Source organism: Thamnophis sirtalis, unplaced genomic scaffold, assembly GCF_051295495.1.
Source record: "Thamnophis sirtalis isolate CommonGarterSnake01/CBP01778 unplaced genomic scaffold, rThaSir2_p1.2 scaffold_3, whole genome shotgun sequence".
In the NCBI taxonomy this organism is placed as follows: domain Eukaryota; kingdom Metazoa; phylum Chordata; class Lepidosauria; order Squamata; family Natricidae; genus Thamnophis; species Thamnophis sirtalis.
Window position 1 is genome coordinate 105,425,934 of NW_028261383.1, and position 17,061 is coordinate 105,442,994.

Below are 17,061 nucleotides of genomic sequence, written 5' to 3' on the forward strand. Positions count from 1 at the left end.
AATTTTTAATTTAATTTAAAAGATTACTTAATGCATTTTGAGTAACCTTCTCCCTATGCAAAAATAACATTAACCCAAAATCTGAGAGGCTTCTTTTAAAGGTGACAGTGGTTTTTGAAATAGTAATTAGTTTAATGGACAGGAAAAGAAACTTCTAAAAGCTCAGTTTCACATATACAGTAGATATAGATATACTGTAAAACGTTAGTGAGAAGGTAAGAGGGCTGACCTTTAAACTGCCTCTGCCTCATTTTATTTGACACCATTTCATTTCATTTAATAGACATTGAAAGCTTACCAACTAATTCCAACTATAGATCCTTGCTTGTTACTCTCTTTACAAGCCAAGATCGTATCCAAACACAAACATTAGTTTGCAATCCTCTGTAGAAACCTGATTAATTTTTCAAAGAAAAATAAACAGTGAGCCCTTCAGAAAAGTATTGCATTAAATCAACGTACATTTATGAGGCTAGACTTTGCAGGATATTGTTGGGCAATGGCAGTTAAAAACCTTTAATTCAAATATCTTCTTAGGGAAAAATAAAAGCACAAATATGTCTACATGGAGTCAAAATGTCAACATCCAAAAACAAGTTCCAAGGAAACTAAAATTGTTGTCTCAGTAAATATGATGTTTCTTGTTAATGCATTCTGGAATATCTAGTTAAAATATGATTTCATTTCAAATTTAATATCAAATATATTGAGATACACATTTACAACTGTGAGAATGAACTTTGTTGAATATTGAAGGAAGATACAACAGATATTTTATCTGGGAACATAAACTAGGAGAATATGCAGCAATGGCATAATTAAACCACAAAGATCCATAACAGAAGTTTAACCAGAGCCAGGCAATAATGGATTTTGTACATGTAATCCATTAAGGAACAAATACAAACATCTACAATAAGCTTTCTGTCTAAATGTTTATAAATATTGAATATTGGTTGTAGTATAAAGAAAGGGAAACCAACAAATGAAAACTACTTTTCCATATGAGCATAAAAATATAGATTGTCACTATATATTACCCACACAGAGAGAGTGAAGACCTTAGCATTAAGCATTAAACTCTCGGTTACAAACCTTTTTTTATATTTTAAATTGTTTCATTCATTTTGCAGTTGTACATCAACACTCAGCTATTGGGCATCCTTATTAACATTTTAGAATCCATATTAACACTGACATAAATGTTTTTCTCCTTATCTTTAAAGGTTTAACTTATCTAAATTCATCATAGTTTAAACATTTAAACATATAAACAGTTCTTTTTCTTTTTAAGTCTTGTTTTGCACTCCCTTCCCCTCATTGTTGTAAGCCGCCCTGAGTCCCCTCAGGGAAAAGGGCGGCATATAAATCCTCAATAAAATCCTAAAATAAAATCCTAAAGTTTATATTGGATACCACTATTTCGTGCTAATATTTGTATTATGTAATGTAGTAGCAGCATCTTATAACAATTACTTGTGGAAGGAAAATTATGTTAATGTAGTTGTTAAAAATTTAGAAGGCCAATGTATGCTAACATACTGAGAAAAGGATTCTGCCTCTTAATTCCTTTAAAACTCCTTGTGGACCTACTCTATTGTATCATAGTTATATCCTAATAGACTCACTGACCTCATTAGGCATAGGATACATTATGAAATACCTGGCTGCCATATATAAGCACATGTGCCACCACATTGCTTTTGATGTGTATGTGTGCCTATTACAGTCTTGTAATCCCTTGCTCTGTTTTCTCTGCAAGAGGGAAAAAAGAAAAAAAAGTGTGACAAAGACTTATGGCAATCATATGATTGAAGTAGTCTCCAAAGGTCATGAACGTGGGCATTGGTGGTAAAGTTATTTTTTCAGCAACATCATCATTTGGAATGGCACTGATTAAGGCAGTTGCTAAGCAAAGAACACCTATATTTTAATTTACAATAGTCTTCCAAGAAAGACTGTAACTTCTTCTCTTGTGAAGCCTATTTTTGCCTCTAGTGCTATCAATAAATTATTTTGCACTTCAACAAAATATGCCTTGCTTCATACATACCATGTATGATTACATGGAACTTTTATGTGTTTATTATTTACTTTTGTTTGTTTTCTTTCCTTCTTATTGCGTTAAAGATTTAAGCTTGCCTTACTATTTAGTAAGTATTATAATTGCATGGTATGTATATGGTTTAAAATTTAATATAATACAATACAATATAATACTTTGACTCTTTTGCTAGGACTCATGTAATTGTTCTGTTCAATATTATATTTTTTTTTAGAAAATGGAATAAATCCAGCTGATGTTGAGCCAGTTACTGGATATAGTATGTTAAACCAAATTTAACATATTATATCCAGTTTAATATAATGATCATTATATTAATAGCTCCTTGTTTCTTTTCTCATCTCAGCATTCTAAGCAAGTTAAGTCAGGAAATAAATCGACATGAGGAAAAAAGAAGCATCTTTCCAAAAAGGTAGGAACAGTTTAGTACATTTCTGTTGTAACAATAGTAAATGAAAACTTTCTGATTACTTGCTGCCATGAGAGGGCAGGAGAGGATGCGAATCCAGCTGTTAGGATGAATGGAACCGCTCTCAACTGTTGTCGCTTGATGCGATATTGTCAAACCACATCCAAGGAAGGAATAGCAAAAGCAAACTTAGTTCAGCCCAAATCATCCAGCATGGATCAAGAAATTGAATTTTAAAACTCAATATGAGTGGCATTAACATATTACAACAGACCACATTTTATTAAACACCAGCAGAAACTATTATGTTAATGAGTGTATGACTTCACACTTACCTTCTCTTGAATAGATGCTGGGTTTTTTCACCCAATTCAGCTGTGCAACTATTGCTGATAGGGACAAATTATCAGGCATTTCATTCTTGGTTAGCACACTGAATTAGTTAATCTGAAAGTTCCTCTGAAAGGCTTTAATATTTTCAGTTTCACCAGCAGATTCCAAAACCAGTTCCTAAAACAGAAACTTGATACCTTCTTTTTCTTCATTGGGGACAGCCTTCCTTTCCAATATAATTTTCAGTTCTACCATTTTTGGCCTGATGCCTTGCCCATATCCTGCCATAAAAAACTAGGTAGGGAGGGGGACCAATGGGGGGAAATAAGGTGGGGGGGGAGTGACATTGGGAGAAAGATCAGAGATGTACAGAACCAGTTTGTCCCAGTCTTCAAGGCCATGACACCTGAGCAGCCTGGGAATGGAATATGGATTGTTCTAAATATTCAAGTGATTGTCACAACACCTATGCCGCTTGCCATTGGCCAAACTTGTCAAAGAGGAAGACCTGGTTTGGCTGGTGGTAGTGGAATATATAACCCTTTGCATTGGGACATTAGTTCTAGCCTGACTTTACTGCAGCCAGTAACCTTTAGTAAAAGAACCTATCAATTCAGCCAAGTGGAGTTGAAGGTCTTTCTTTCCTAAGGGAGCTTACCAGGGCAGGTCTGACACTATATGTAGCTGTACTTGAGAAGGCTCACTTATGAACTATTTTCATCTGTGAATTTCTTTTACAACAAGAGCTTAGATTCTTTTTCATACAGAGGCAGGAAGTAGACATTGAAAGTCAGTAACATGTACTTCTTTGCAAAATGTTAATGCAATACTCAGAATGCTTCTGAGTATTTTTGGCCTCTGCAATTAGCACCCAACGAGTGAAATGAAGTGTTAGGGAGTTTCACAATACAGTGTTGTTATGTCATATATTGTATTGCTAATTAGTAGATCTTCTTTCAAGAGCAAAGGACTTAAGGCAGAAATAATATGGCCCTCCATTTGCAGCAACCCCATTCTGACTCTAGTGTTGAACACATTTCTTGAAATAAGTATCATTAATTTCAGTGCCTCAGGCTTTTAGTCTCATTAGCTTCATAGCTGATGCCAATGGTTTGCACTAAAAAGACAGCAAAAAAACCTCCTCTTTAAAGAAAGCTCAGCTTGTGAGAGTGTTTTTTTAAGCATCTGAATACTTAGTCTGAGAAGAGACAAAAACTGCACAAATACCTGAACAATATATCTGCACATAAGAAAAACTTGTACAGCTGATTGGATGTAAGAGGGTGTTTCCGTAAAGGCAAACACTATCTAGGAGTGTTTAGAATGGGTTGTGCTGGCAAAAGCTGGAAAAGGTACCATTTTTTGGATGCAAAGAAAGAGAGATGGAACTGCCCTTTAGCCAAGGCTGGATTGGGAACAACATCACATATTCATATCCTCCATAAATGGTAATCCAGAGCAATCAGGACATTGGAATTAACTCGGGGGTGAAATTCAGTAGGTTCTGACAAATTCTGGAGAACCGGTAGCAGAAATTTTGAGTAGTTTCACTGGTCTCAGAGTGGGATAGGAATGGAGATTTTGCAAGATCCTTCTCCTGGAGTGGCATGAGAATGGGGATCTTGCAGTATCTTTCCCTTACCACACCTACCAAGCCATGTCCACAGAACCAGTAGTAAAAAAAATGTGAATTTCACCACTGAATTAACCGTCAGGTGCAAGCAAACAGAACTGCTCATGAATTGTCTCGAACAGACACTTTATTGTTAGGCAAGTACGTTACGAGAATTTCACCAGACTGAGTGCATTCCCTTAGGAATAGCAAGACAAGGCTTCAGGAATTAACATCTCCCACCAGTTTAGTTGGAGATTCCACCATATATAACCCAAATTTCTTATCATTGTCACCACCTAAAACACTAATTTGCTTATTTACTTTTCTAACAGGACGCAGATACAGAAATCTCCTGAACATACAGGTAAAAAATTCATGCTTATAACCAGTTTTTAAAAAAATATATTCCTACTCAGTGGTATGGATTTATGCTATGTTGGTCATATTTCAGTGTTACAGAAATCAATGCAAAATGTTAAAACATGGTGTTTAATTTAAATGATTTCCAAGAGAAATAAATGAAATCAATTTACCTTGAAGCCAACAGTTTGATACATAATAATGGCATTTAAAACAATGAAAGTTGAAGAGCAGAAGTGTTAAATAAAATTTAGCACAAGCACTACTTCTCCTTCGATGCCATACTAAAAGAAAGAATTGGATTTCTATTTTACAGCTGTAAACCCATTCATAGTTTAGGCTTCCACCAAAGCAATGTAAATTGAACAGATAAATAAAGCAGGACTGTTTACAAAACTTACATATTGCTCATGGTTCAGACTTATCTTTCTCTTCCATTCATTTTGATTGGCAGGCCTAGGATTAAAGGCTTTCGTTCAAAAAAGATAAAAACAGCTTGCATCATTGCAATGCAAACTCCACCCCTTTCATACTTGGGTGTGATGCCACAGTACACATTCAGAAGGGGTGGAAGTCACAACATAGTGCTACATTTGTTATTTGATCTTTTGAAACTATGATTACCCAGAATCAAAACAAAACTATTTAAGAGGCTTAGTATTGTATATTGTTTCGATACTGATTAATCATAGGCACTCTTTTCACTTCAGTGTCAACTTTCTCCCTTAACCACATGATTTTGCTCTAAAATCCCTCCCTCTAGCCCAATGAGACAATTGTAAGTCATGTTGAGTAAGAATATAAAAATTGAATATAATTTTTAAAAAAGCATCAAGGTGTGTGCAATACAACTTCTCTCCAGGCTTCCAGCTAGAGATATGAGAGTAGAACAGGCATTCACTATTTTATTTAAAGAAGGAGAAGGATCACTTTAGCACTTCTCTATTTTAATAATATTCTGAAATGTATATTTAATTGAAGATGCAATAGTTCTGTTTTTCCTCATTGTGTGTCCAGAAAATGATGAAGGATGTAAACCGGATTTTCATTACTTATTTGTCATTTTACCTATATCAGTCCATTTCAATTATTTCCTGGGACAGTAATGGAAATAGTTCTCTTTACAAGTTACATATTCAGCAGGATTTGTCTTCTTTCTATCTGGGTCTTCCTGGGGTCTTCCCATGTGTTTCACATATTTTAACCATTGAGATGTTCAAACATCTCAAGATGTAGGAGGGACTTCCTAGAAAGCCAAGCAGAATCCTGATAAGAGACTAACTATATTCCTGCCTCAATGATTATCATGATCCATGATTATCTTTATGACTGGCTGATACCATTCTGAAAGGGAAGAGCAGTAAAACAGAGGGGGGCGGATAGCCATGCCTATACCAAATGGACGTTCATAAGCCAAGAAATTAAAAGATGCTTGCTCCTGGGGAGGAAATCTATGGCAAATCTAGACAGCATACTTAAAAGCAGAGATATCACCCTGCCAACAAAAGTGCATATAGTCAAGGCTATGGTTTCCCCAGTGGCAATGTATGGCTGTGAAAGTTGGACCTTAAGGAAGGCTGAGTGCCAAATAAGTGAGGCCTTTGAACTATGGTGCTGGAGAAGACTCTTGCAAATCCTTGGACTGCTCTTTAGAAGGCCAGATCCTGAAGATGAAGCTCAAATACTTTGGCCATCTAATGAGAAGGAAGGACTCACTGGGAAAGATAGAGGGCAAAAGAAGAATGGGACAACAAAGAATGAGGTAGCTGGATGGAGTTACTGAAGCAGTAGGCATGAGCTTAAATGGACCCAGAGGATGGTAGAGGACAGAAAGGCCTAGAGGAACGTTGTCCATGGGGGTTGCGATGGGATGACTTCGCAACTAACAACAATAAAGTCAGGATGACACTATTCAGTGGTGATGCAGAACAGACATAACACAGGCAGGATAGGGATTGTCATTGTAAATTTTTGGGGTAAAAAATAGAATTTTTTTTTTGCCTGCATTTTCTCTGCCAATATAAAAGATAGATATATAATATTTTAAAGAATCTTGAGGGATTAACTGCAACATTCTAAGAATATGGGAGGCAAGAACAACAAGGCAAGACATTTTCCTGCCTGAGGTAAAGACAAGATAGCATTCTCTCTGTCCCATGTACAGATAATGAACAAAAAGGCAGTTCAATCTTTGTTTCTGTCTCTCACTCCCACCTAACAAGAACAAACTAATGATGGGATGCAGGCCATATAGCCTGATATGCACAATTGTGTTTTCTGCTTCATTAACACTAATCCATTCACTCAAGTTACTATTCCTTCAGACACTTCTTTCTAGAACCGTCTTCCTGGCAATGCAATTGAGTTGGAGATGACATGGTCTGTTTTTGTTTTTTTAATGCAAGATAGTGAGTTCTTCTGAAGCCATGCTCTTAATTTATATGTTCTCCTAAGAGGTGTAGTAAGAGTGCCATGATCATAATTAAGTAGGAAACACATAAATATAATACTCATTCTTGAACTGATAAATCATTGATAATTGTGCTTACAGTTAGGTCAAAACAGGAACTACTGAATGACTCAAAGATTTTTGCCATCCTAGTGAGCAAATACTACTTATTTATGTACTTCCTGCTGTATAAATTGTGAAATTGTATTTTTTTAAAAATCAACTGAGCTTATATCATTTCATCATTTTTACAATCCATTTTTTGCACATATTACTGCTTCAGTTAAGGATGATTCGAGTATACATTTTCATCACTCAATATCCACAATACAATATAAGCAGGATCTCCACTAGTGACTTAAAACATTTTTAGTATTATTTAAACATGATTATGCTGATATAACAGAGGAACCTTAACACTGACTTAACAATGACAAGGTGAAACCAAAAGATGCTGTAAGTCATTGATGGAGAAAATGTCCATAACCTCATACATGAAATGTCAAAAGAGAGCTCTTGAAATTTCACGCTCTATCATTTTGAGTGGAATACATTCAAATATTCAACTGAGACAAATAACATTGTGGAGGGATTATCATGACCTATCAGATAATATATACATGACTTTATTAGCTCTGGTTCCTCTACTAAGCTCTGCTAACTATGCATTAATGGTTAACTGGGGTTAGGGTTATTCCAAACTTTGATGTTTATATTCTTCTGTGTATTAAGAAATATATTATTTTCACTGTTATTCCACAGAATATAAACCAGAGGAGGGTGATGGCTGGTCCTCCTTTGTAAGTATATTTTGAGATTTGAGGCAAGAGTTGCATTTGTTTTAAAGAACATCCAGGCAAAAAAATAAAGTTGGTTAACTGAAAATGTATATTAATTAAATTTAATTTACAAATTAAATTAGCATGATTGTTCCGCATATATAGAAAAAAAATAACCAATTTCTGTAACTATGAAAATGATGATGGTTTCTCAGTGGTAAATTTTGATGAAGCTCTAGATAGACATAGATTGTGCACTTAAATCTTAGTTTTAAATAACCACAATAGATATGATTGAAAGAAATGGAATTGTAGCAAACATGACAAGACTGCCACTGCACTTTTTGTTTTACTTTGCTAACAGTTTGGGGTTGAACCTACTATTAAAAAGTGACAATGTGTATATTGTAATATTGTTTTTAATCTTTGTAAGCCATTCTGAATTCTGCATGAATCCATGAATGAACAGTCATATAAATTAAAATCTATATACTGTATTTTTCGAAGTATAAGACACATCTCTTTCCCTCAAAAAAGAGGATGAAAATCTGGGTATGTCTTATACACTGAATGTCAGCGTTCCAAATATCATGCAGACAGAGTTCAAAGCAACACTCCTGGCATCCAGTTGAAAGTTCATGATCTTTCAACTGGGTGGAATCCCAGGAAGCTTTTATATTTGGGATATAAAATATATTGTGCCAACATGTCTGTCTTATTAAATTGAAACTTTAAGGATAGCTGTGCCTTAGACTCTGATTTAATTCTGAATGATATTTGGAACACTGACATTGAATACAGCATTTTTGGCCTACTGAAACCCTGCCCATTTTGCAAAAATGGATGTGCAGAGGATTTGGGAGACTTGCAAAGTGCTCCTGGGGGCTGGGCAGAGCAAAAATGAACAAAAACAGCTTGTCTTTGCACCCCCAGCCCCCAGGAGCACTCTACAAGCCTCCCAAAGCCTCTGCCTTCCACTCTTTTTTTTTTTTTGCAAAAAAAATAATCCGTTTTTGTAAAACAGACCATTTTTGGTTCATTTTTGCACCACCTCCCCAGTCTCTAGGAGCACTCTACATGCCTCCCAAAGCTCTTCATGCCTTTTTTTCAAAAAATGGGCATTTTTTTTGTTAGTTTTGCTCCCCCCCAGTCCCCAAGAGCATTCTACAAGCCTCCAAAAGCTCTGCATGCCCTCCCCCCACTTTGCAAAAAACAGGCAGGCAGACGGTTTGGGAAGCATGCAGAGTGCAAATGTTTTTTTAAAAATTTACCTCTGCAAAATTATGGTGCGTCTTATACTCCAGTGCGTCTTATAGGCCAAAAAATACGGTATATAAAAGCAAAATGCCACTCATGCAACATCACAAAACCTCCAGAACCGTAAAGCCTACAAACTTGAAATTTGGCACATATTCTTCTTGGCTTCTAGGTGCCCGTTGAGAAAGATTTTTTTTGAAATGACCATCAGATCATTAGTATTTTTTATATTATTATTAACACACATTGATGCTAAGGAGTTAGATATTCTACTCCTCCTCCTGAAAATAACTCTGTCCAACTGCCACTTGGGTGTGGCCAGAACATGACAAGGGCACAAGATAGGAGGGACCTCTGTGGAAGAAGCCTGAGAGAGAGAAGGAGAGAGGAGAGGCCAATCGTAACTAATCATTAATTTTCAAGCTGTAAGTGTTGATTTATGAAGCCCGATCACATCATTTCATAGCGGAGCATGGGTATTCAGCTAGTTACAAATCCAGTTTTTTTGAAGAACATTATTTTGTTTCAAAAAACCCAAAACATCAGAAATAATTCAACTTTCTAATGAAACCTATTATGCAGTTATAGAACAGATAAACATGTTTGAACAAAGTGAATTTAGTGTATCACCTTTTAAGTTAAAAAGATAAAGGTTCCCGTCATACATATGTGCTAGTCATTCTCGACTCATTCTCGGCTCATCTCCCTTTCATAGCCGAAGAACCCTTTAAATTACCAAGTTTCTAATTGTCACAGATTCTCTAAGCAACTTATTTGCCTGACAAAGCTAAATGGATGCATTTCAAATTTCAGTCCTTGGGAATAGAGCAGTATAAAAATATCATATTTTAAAAAATGTAGTGCCACAGCAGTTAGCATTATCTTGAAAATTAAGGGCTACATTATTAGCTTTTCTACCACCTTATCAGAGTAATCACTATAAATAGAATCATTTGCTTCTAGAGTAAGTGTACATGTTTGTGTATTAAATGTTACTCTTGGTTGTGGCTTGTGATAGAATTCATTCTGTACTCTGAAAGGTAATCTTAAAATGATAGATTGTTTTGGCAAAAGGACAACATCTGTTCTGACAGGATGAAAGTGATGATTATGAAAGCCCGGATGACGATCAGACTAGAGATGATTATGTTGATTATGAAACGCCCAACGATCAAGATGGGTTTGAGGAAGAAAATGATGCAGATTATGAACCTCCTCCATCAAACGATGGCATTAAGCCCAATGCTATATTTCCTCATAAACCAATTCCAGCCGGTTCAGACTACATAGGTAACTATTTTAAATCTGATTTGAAGCAGCTCACAGTTCAAATAATTGCAAGGGGAGATGTGGTATTTCTCAGAAGAGATGTGGAGAACTTTTCCCATTGAATAATAATACCAACAATTTTCTGATTTGATTCCTTAAAATAATTCCTTCTAATTCACTCCTGAAAATGTTTGCATGCTCTGCCAAGCTGCATTGTGGAATTCATTGATGATTTCTGAAAAGTCAACCTAAATATAAGTATAAGTATATAAGTAAAATAAAGTGTTGATAGATATAAAATTATTCATCCTGACCACTACTTATCTAGATTACTATAATGCACTCTACTTGAGGCCTGCTCCTAAAGGATGTTCAGAAACTATAATGCACCAGTCTGCATGCTCTGGGGTTCTCAAAATTGTAGTACATATCACCAGTTTTGAGGGCTTTTGGATCTAATTTAAGGTCCTGTTTTGAACTCTAAAGCCCTTCATGGCTTAGCAGCTATATCCCAAAGGTGCTTTGTCAAGAGGCAACTGGACTTCCCAGTTCCAGTTGCCTCTTGAAAAAGCATCTTTGGGACAACCATGACCAGCAGACTGAGAATCTTCACAGACATATGTATGTGCACAATTGCTGTATCCAAACAGTTTGGCCTAACTCTAAATCTAACAGGAAGAAACAGGTACAAACCTCCTATTTCTGGAGGATCAGGCACTGCTTTTCTATTGCAGTGCTGTATCTGTAGAAAAGTCTTCTTGTGGAGATCAGGTTTGTGGCTGCTTTTGAAAAGCTCCTAAAGTCCAGGATGTTTTAGAGAGCTTTTCCCTAATTGATTTTGACATTGCTATAATTTTATTCTATTTTTTATATTGCAGCACTATACTGTTTTTATTTTTATGTTGGATGTTTTTTTATATATCTTTCCCCCCTATGGAAGACATTAAGAGTCATGTTCATTGTGGAAATGTAGAAATATGTTTTAAGAATACCTATCTCACTCAATAAAAAGAGCTGAACATATTCTGTAAATGTCCTTGCTTTTGTTAGACAGACCTGCAACAGAGAGAAGTAAAACATCACTCCAGCCTCCTGTTCCCCCACAGAGGCCTGCCCACAGCCCCATACCAGGAGCATCTCGAAGCAGAGTCCCGGGGGTATGTTTCTTTGAAGTTCAAATAGATTTTTTTCCATATTTATTTGAAGGATGAAAGCTACCTACTTCAGTGGCATGAGGAAATGGTGTATAGCAATGTACGGATGTCTGTATAATTTTCCTCACAATGTTTAATCAAACTGTCTTGAATTGTTTGCTTTGAGTATGCTTTAGGTATATTCCACATCTTGGAGTTGAAGAGGCATTCTTCACGAAAAGTATTCTGAAGTACAAATACATCCAACCTTGGTTAATCTTGAAAAATAAAACAGGATTAGGCTAATATTTGGATGAGAAACCAGCTAGGACATAGTCTAGATTAGGAGACTGGAGACTAAAACATATGAACAATGGTTACAGGAATTGGGCATGGCTAGTCTAGTGAAGAGAAGGACCAGGGGAGACATGATAGCAGTGTTCCAATATTTGAGGGGCTGCCACAGAGAGGAGGGGATCAAGCTATTTTACAAAGCACCTGAAGGCCAGGCAAGGAATAATGGATGGAAACTGAACAAGGAGGCATTCATTCTAGAAACAAGTAGAAATTTTCTGACAGTGACAACAATCAACCAATGAAACAGCTTGCGCTCAGAAGTTGTGGGGGCTTCATCACTTGAGACTTTCAAGAAGAGATTTGATTGCCATTTGTCAGAAATGCTGTGGGGTCTCCTGCTTGATGACCTATAAGGTTCCTTCCAACTCCGTTAATCTGTTTTTTTAGATGGGGATGTAAAAAAAAGTGTGGAACAAACCAAAGGCAAATATTTTATATGTTATTGTCAAAATCCCTAAATAAGAATATACATGAAGTCGACAGAACTCAATCTTAACTTAAAGGAGAGTTTTTCTTTATAGTTTAACCTACTTCAATATGCATCAAGACATAAAAGATAATTTTAGAAGGTAGACGATAAGTATATATTACTTGCTTGATACTTTGTTGACACCTCTGGATAGCACCGAAAATTATTTCAGCAAATTAAAAATCAAGTTAGGTACCATATTGTTGAATGCACTCGTATTTGCTTATTCGTTTATGTTAATGTGCTTTGGCAGGCACCTTCCAGTTCTCCTTCAAGCAATAATGACAGTAACAGAAACAAAAGTGCAAATTTCTTTAGACGTAAGTATGCTTTCTTTCTTGCATTTAATGGCTTTCCACTCTTAAAAACATAAAATATTCCTCCAGCCTTCCCAGCCTTTCCACAATTCTAATGTGAATTTGATTTTTTTAATGATAACATCCTGAGTTTTTAAATTAACTATTTTGTAAAGGGTTGTTGATTTATTTATTTGATTTATTTATTTGATTTATTTATTTGATTTATTTATTTGATTTATTTATTTGATTTATTTATTTGATTTATTTATTTGATTTATTTATTTGATTTATTTATTTGATTTATTTATTTGATTTATTTATTTGATTTATAAGGAAAAAATGGAATATCAATAGCACCCAAAATTGTGCTATTCCACCCAGACAGTTAAAGCTTTTCTTTAAGTTTAACCAATTTTTGAATGGAAGTTGTTATTAGAATTCTAAAAATAAGTAAGATGACTTTGAGTTGTGGAAATAGTGCAGAGAAATACTAGCACACTATCTGATCCAATATCCTTTTTTGGGTTTCATTCCAGCACCAGTTGATCGAAGCAAAAAACCACCAATGGATCGACCTGGGCCAAACTTTGAGAGAGAAAGCCTTGGATCTGGTGAGCATGTATTCATAACCATCATTTTTAAATTCTGGCCTTCATTCAGGTCAGATTTATTAATTGCCTGAAAAAGAGAGGGCACTGGACAAATATATGGTGCAGATTATTAGAAAATAGAATAGGAGTGAGATGAAATGTATAGCTTCAGAAGAACACAATGGACAAGCAATAGCAAGATTATTTTTTTCAACCGAGGTATAATTCTGATGAGTCTACCGGAAGATTGTTAGGAATATCAGAGGTTTTTGTAGTGCATGATTCAAACCAGAGAAAAATTAGATAAAGGTCAGAAAGCAAATTTAGACTGGGCTTATAATGCTGAAGATAAAAAGTGTTATGTCTTTGCAAGAACATTTTAATGAGACTCCATAATTTTGTTTTCAACAAGGAAGAGGTTAGTTGATTGATCTATCAAATAAAAGAACAAGAAACACACCATGCTTAAGGCACGTTTAATGGACTTTTAACATTAAAGCAGTTTCTCAAAGGGCACTTTCCTTTCTTTGGCATTCCATAAAGAGAACACTTCTATCTGCAATATCAACTTTCTTTACATTTAAAAATGAAGTCAAGTTAGTGCAAATTTGCAAGCATGGCTTTAAAATGTTCTTATTGCCTTTCTGGAGAATATTGTATCATACATACACAAACGCACACACACACTCAAAAAGGAAAGATTGTATTAAGATAATGTACTTGTCTCAGACTGGCCAAATTTCAGTTTTATTTACTCCTACATTGTCATCAATGTGAAACATATGATGTGAAACAGTTATACAGAGTGTTTGTGCAGGGTGGCAGTCCCATTCACACAAAAAATAAAATGTGAACAGGGATGTCAAAGATTTCAGAAACAGTAGACTACACTAAAGGTTCAATTCTCAATGCTGTGCCCTTGAGTTATCCTGATTTCAGGTCCACCATTCAATTGTTGCTTACAGCAAGAAATTCCTTTAAGAGATTTTCTTTTTAAGGCCTAGTTAGGAATGCAACATGCAAGTTGTCCACAGAGCAAGATGGGAGTGCTCTACAGCTAAGTAAAGCACAAGTGCAGGTAGTCCTCAACTTACAACAGTTCAAAGTTACAACAGCATTGAAAAAAGGGACTTATGTCCATTTTTCATATTTATGACCATTGCAGAATCCCCATGGTCATGTGATCAAAATTTGGATGTTTGGGAACTGACTCATGTTTATGACGGTTGCAGTGCCTCGGGGTTGTGTGATCTCTGTTTGCGACCTTATGATAAGCAAAGTCAATTGGGAAACTGAATTCACTTAATGACTGTGTTACTAATTTAACAACAGCAGTGGCAAATGTGGCAAAAAAGTCATAAAATGAGGCAAAATTCACAACAAATTTCTCATCCACATAAATTTTGGGCTCAGTTTGGTCATAAGTTGAGAGCTACCTGTATTTTAACACATTCTAGAAGAGATAAAGGCATTATTCGATTTTTGTTTTCTTCACAATGACATGGTAATATCCTTCAGCTTTCTTTTAAAGTTAATGTAACCTTAGCAGCACTGTCTAGTTTTCTGAGTCCAGTGATGAGTAACTAACTGTTCTTCCCTCTTTTCATTCATTTTTATCTCAATTAAGGCAAACGAGCTTTTCCTGAAATGGTAAGAGATGGCTTTATTCTATGAATAAATACAATATTTTAGCTTGGTTTTTTTCCGTTTTTTAAAATATACCCTTGCTTTTCCTTCTTTCCAGGGTCTAACACCAAAGCTCAGGTAACCGTTTAATTTTCTGTAAAGTAAACTATCAGAATTAGCCAAAGAAACACAATATGAAGAAATTCTCTTCCAAATGCTCTCTCCTTCTCTCATAGATCTCTGGCAGATGATTTGGCAAAGATACAGAAGCCTCCTCTGCCACCCACTGAGAGAGTCGAAAAAAACAGCCCTTCCTCTAGAAGAATGCTGCCACTCATAAAGTAATTATATCTGTAAAGCATAAATAATTCAGCATTAGCCTAGACAAGTGCTGTGCACTGATGGGCTACATCTCTGGAAAACAATTCTAGAATGGAATAGCACAGCACAGCACAGCACATCATAGCATAGGACTACAAATAAGCAATCAGGAAACAATCAATATCAATATAAATCGTAAGGATACAAGCAACAATGTTACAGTCAGGCAGTCATAAGTGGGAGGAGATGGGACTTCTTGTTAGCAAAGTATCTTCTAATGTTCTTTTGAACATGCTCTGAATATCACATTTTGATTATTAATTTTACTTGTTTTCTAGGAGCAATCAGATGCTTGAAAGACAGACAGAAGTAAGTATATCTATATATAATCTCCCTCTTTTTGAAAATATCATTTGTAGCATGTTCTCAATTTAACTTAACTCTTTTTTTTTTACATTTTCTAATTTTGAGTCTCACTAATCCTTGAACTAGTTTATAGGATCTCTTTGCTGCCTTAATATACTACGTTTCAATATGGTTAACTTAATGGATAAATGAGCAGTACATTTAACCATCTGGTTTTTTTAACAATACATTTAATACATGTTTCCTACCCAAACAGTGGAAGATTTAAAAACAGAACCTGCCAAAATTACACTGCAAGTGTATAATAGAATAGAGAGTAGAAGAAGGTGTCCATCTTGAAGATGATAGAAATGTTTTAGCTGAGCTGGTAAACATTAGGCTCCTTCTACATGCAATGGCTAGTCTGACTTGAGATCAACACCAACAATGGGGAAAATGCCTATAATATAATTGCAACCTAAGACAAGTACTGAGTAGACCAGATCAGGAAACCAATTCCCCAGGAAGGCTAGGGTGATACTTTAATGGCTAAAAAAGGAGGATCTTGGAACTCTCATTGGGCACCTCCTTTCCTCCCTGATCTACATAAGTCAGAGGGGAAATTTCCTGAGATTCCACTTAATACAGGTAGTTCTTGACTTATGACTACAATGGAGCCCAAAACTGAATGAGACATTTGTTAAGTGAATTTTGCCCCATTTCACGACATTTCTTGCCACAGATGTTAAGTGAATCACCTTAGTTGATAAATTAGTAACCTGGTTGCTAAGTGAATTTGACTTCCCCTTGGCTTGTCAGAAGATTGCAAAAGGTGACCACATGACCTCCCCCCCCCCGGGGTGCTGCAAGAGTCATAAGTATGAACCAGTTGCAACCAAGCATCTGAATTTTGAGTGCATAAGATTGTAACTGTGAAAACGGTCATAAGTCACTTTTTTCAATGCTGTTGTAATTTTAAATGGTCACTAAAGGAACTATTGTAAGTCAAGGACTATCTGTACTATCCCTCATCCTGGGATTTAAGAAACATTTCCATCTTTTATGTTTAATCACAGCTTCTGAATACTGTATTTGCATCAAGGCCCTCTCCCTGGCTCTCTACAAAGAAAAGTCCTGTAAAGACAGATTTCTGGTGTTTCTTTGAGAGTCTGAAGACAGATGTGTTCCAATTGGCAGGGATTCCCATCTTTCTTCCATTCAGGATTGCCCTTCTGCACTGCAGTCAAGGCTCTATAGCATCTTGGTGATTTTCTCCCAGTTCCTGAGTCCTTTGGGATGACTATGCTGCTACCATGCATAGGAGATACCTGAATTCTCTCCCCCCCACCACCATTATAAGCAGATGTAATGAGGGAAGAGTAATA

General features: G+C 35.8%; 1 protein-coding gene across 1 annotated transcript in view; it reads left to right on the forward strand.

Moving 5' to 3' along the window:
• Positions 1–17,061, forward strand: part of LCP2 (lymphocyte cytosolic protein 2) — a 46,001-nt gene that overhangs the window by 16,397 nt on the left and 12,543 nt on the right. The window contains exons 4-14 of the mRNA XM_087708236.1: positions 2,412–2,477; positions 4,755–4,786; positions 7,994–8,031; positions 10,362–10,557; positions 11,587–11,693; positions 12,749–12,815; positions 13,331–13,405; positions 15,012–15,034; positions 15,129–15,148; positions 15,247–15,351; positions 15,670–15,700. Of these exons, the coding sequence (XP_087564362.1) occupies positions 2,412–2,477; positions 4,755–4,786; positions 7,994–8,031; positions 10,362–10,557; positions 11,587–11,693; positions 12,749–12,815; positions 13,331–13,405; positions 15,012–15,034; positions 15,129–15,148; positions 15,247–15,351; positions 15,670–15,700 (760 nt within the window). The remainder of the gene's footprint in view (positions 1–2,411; positions 2,478–4,754; positions 4,787–7,993; positions 8,032–10,361; positions 10,558–11,586; positions 11,694–12,748; positions 12,816–13,330; positions 13,406–15,011; positions 15,035–15,128; positions 15,149–15,246; positions 15,352–15,669; positions 15,701–17,061) is intronic.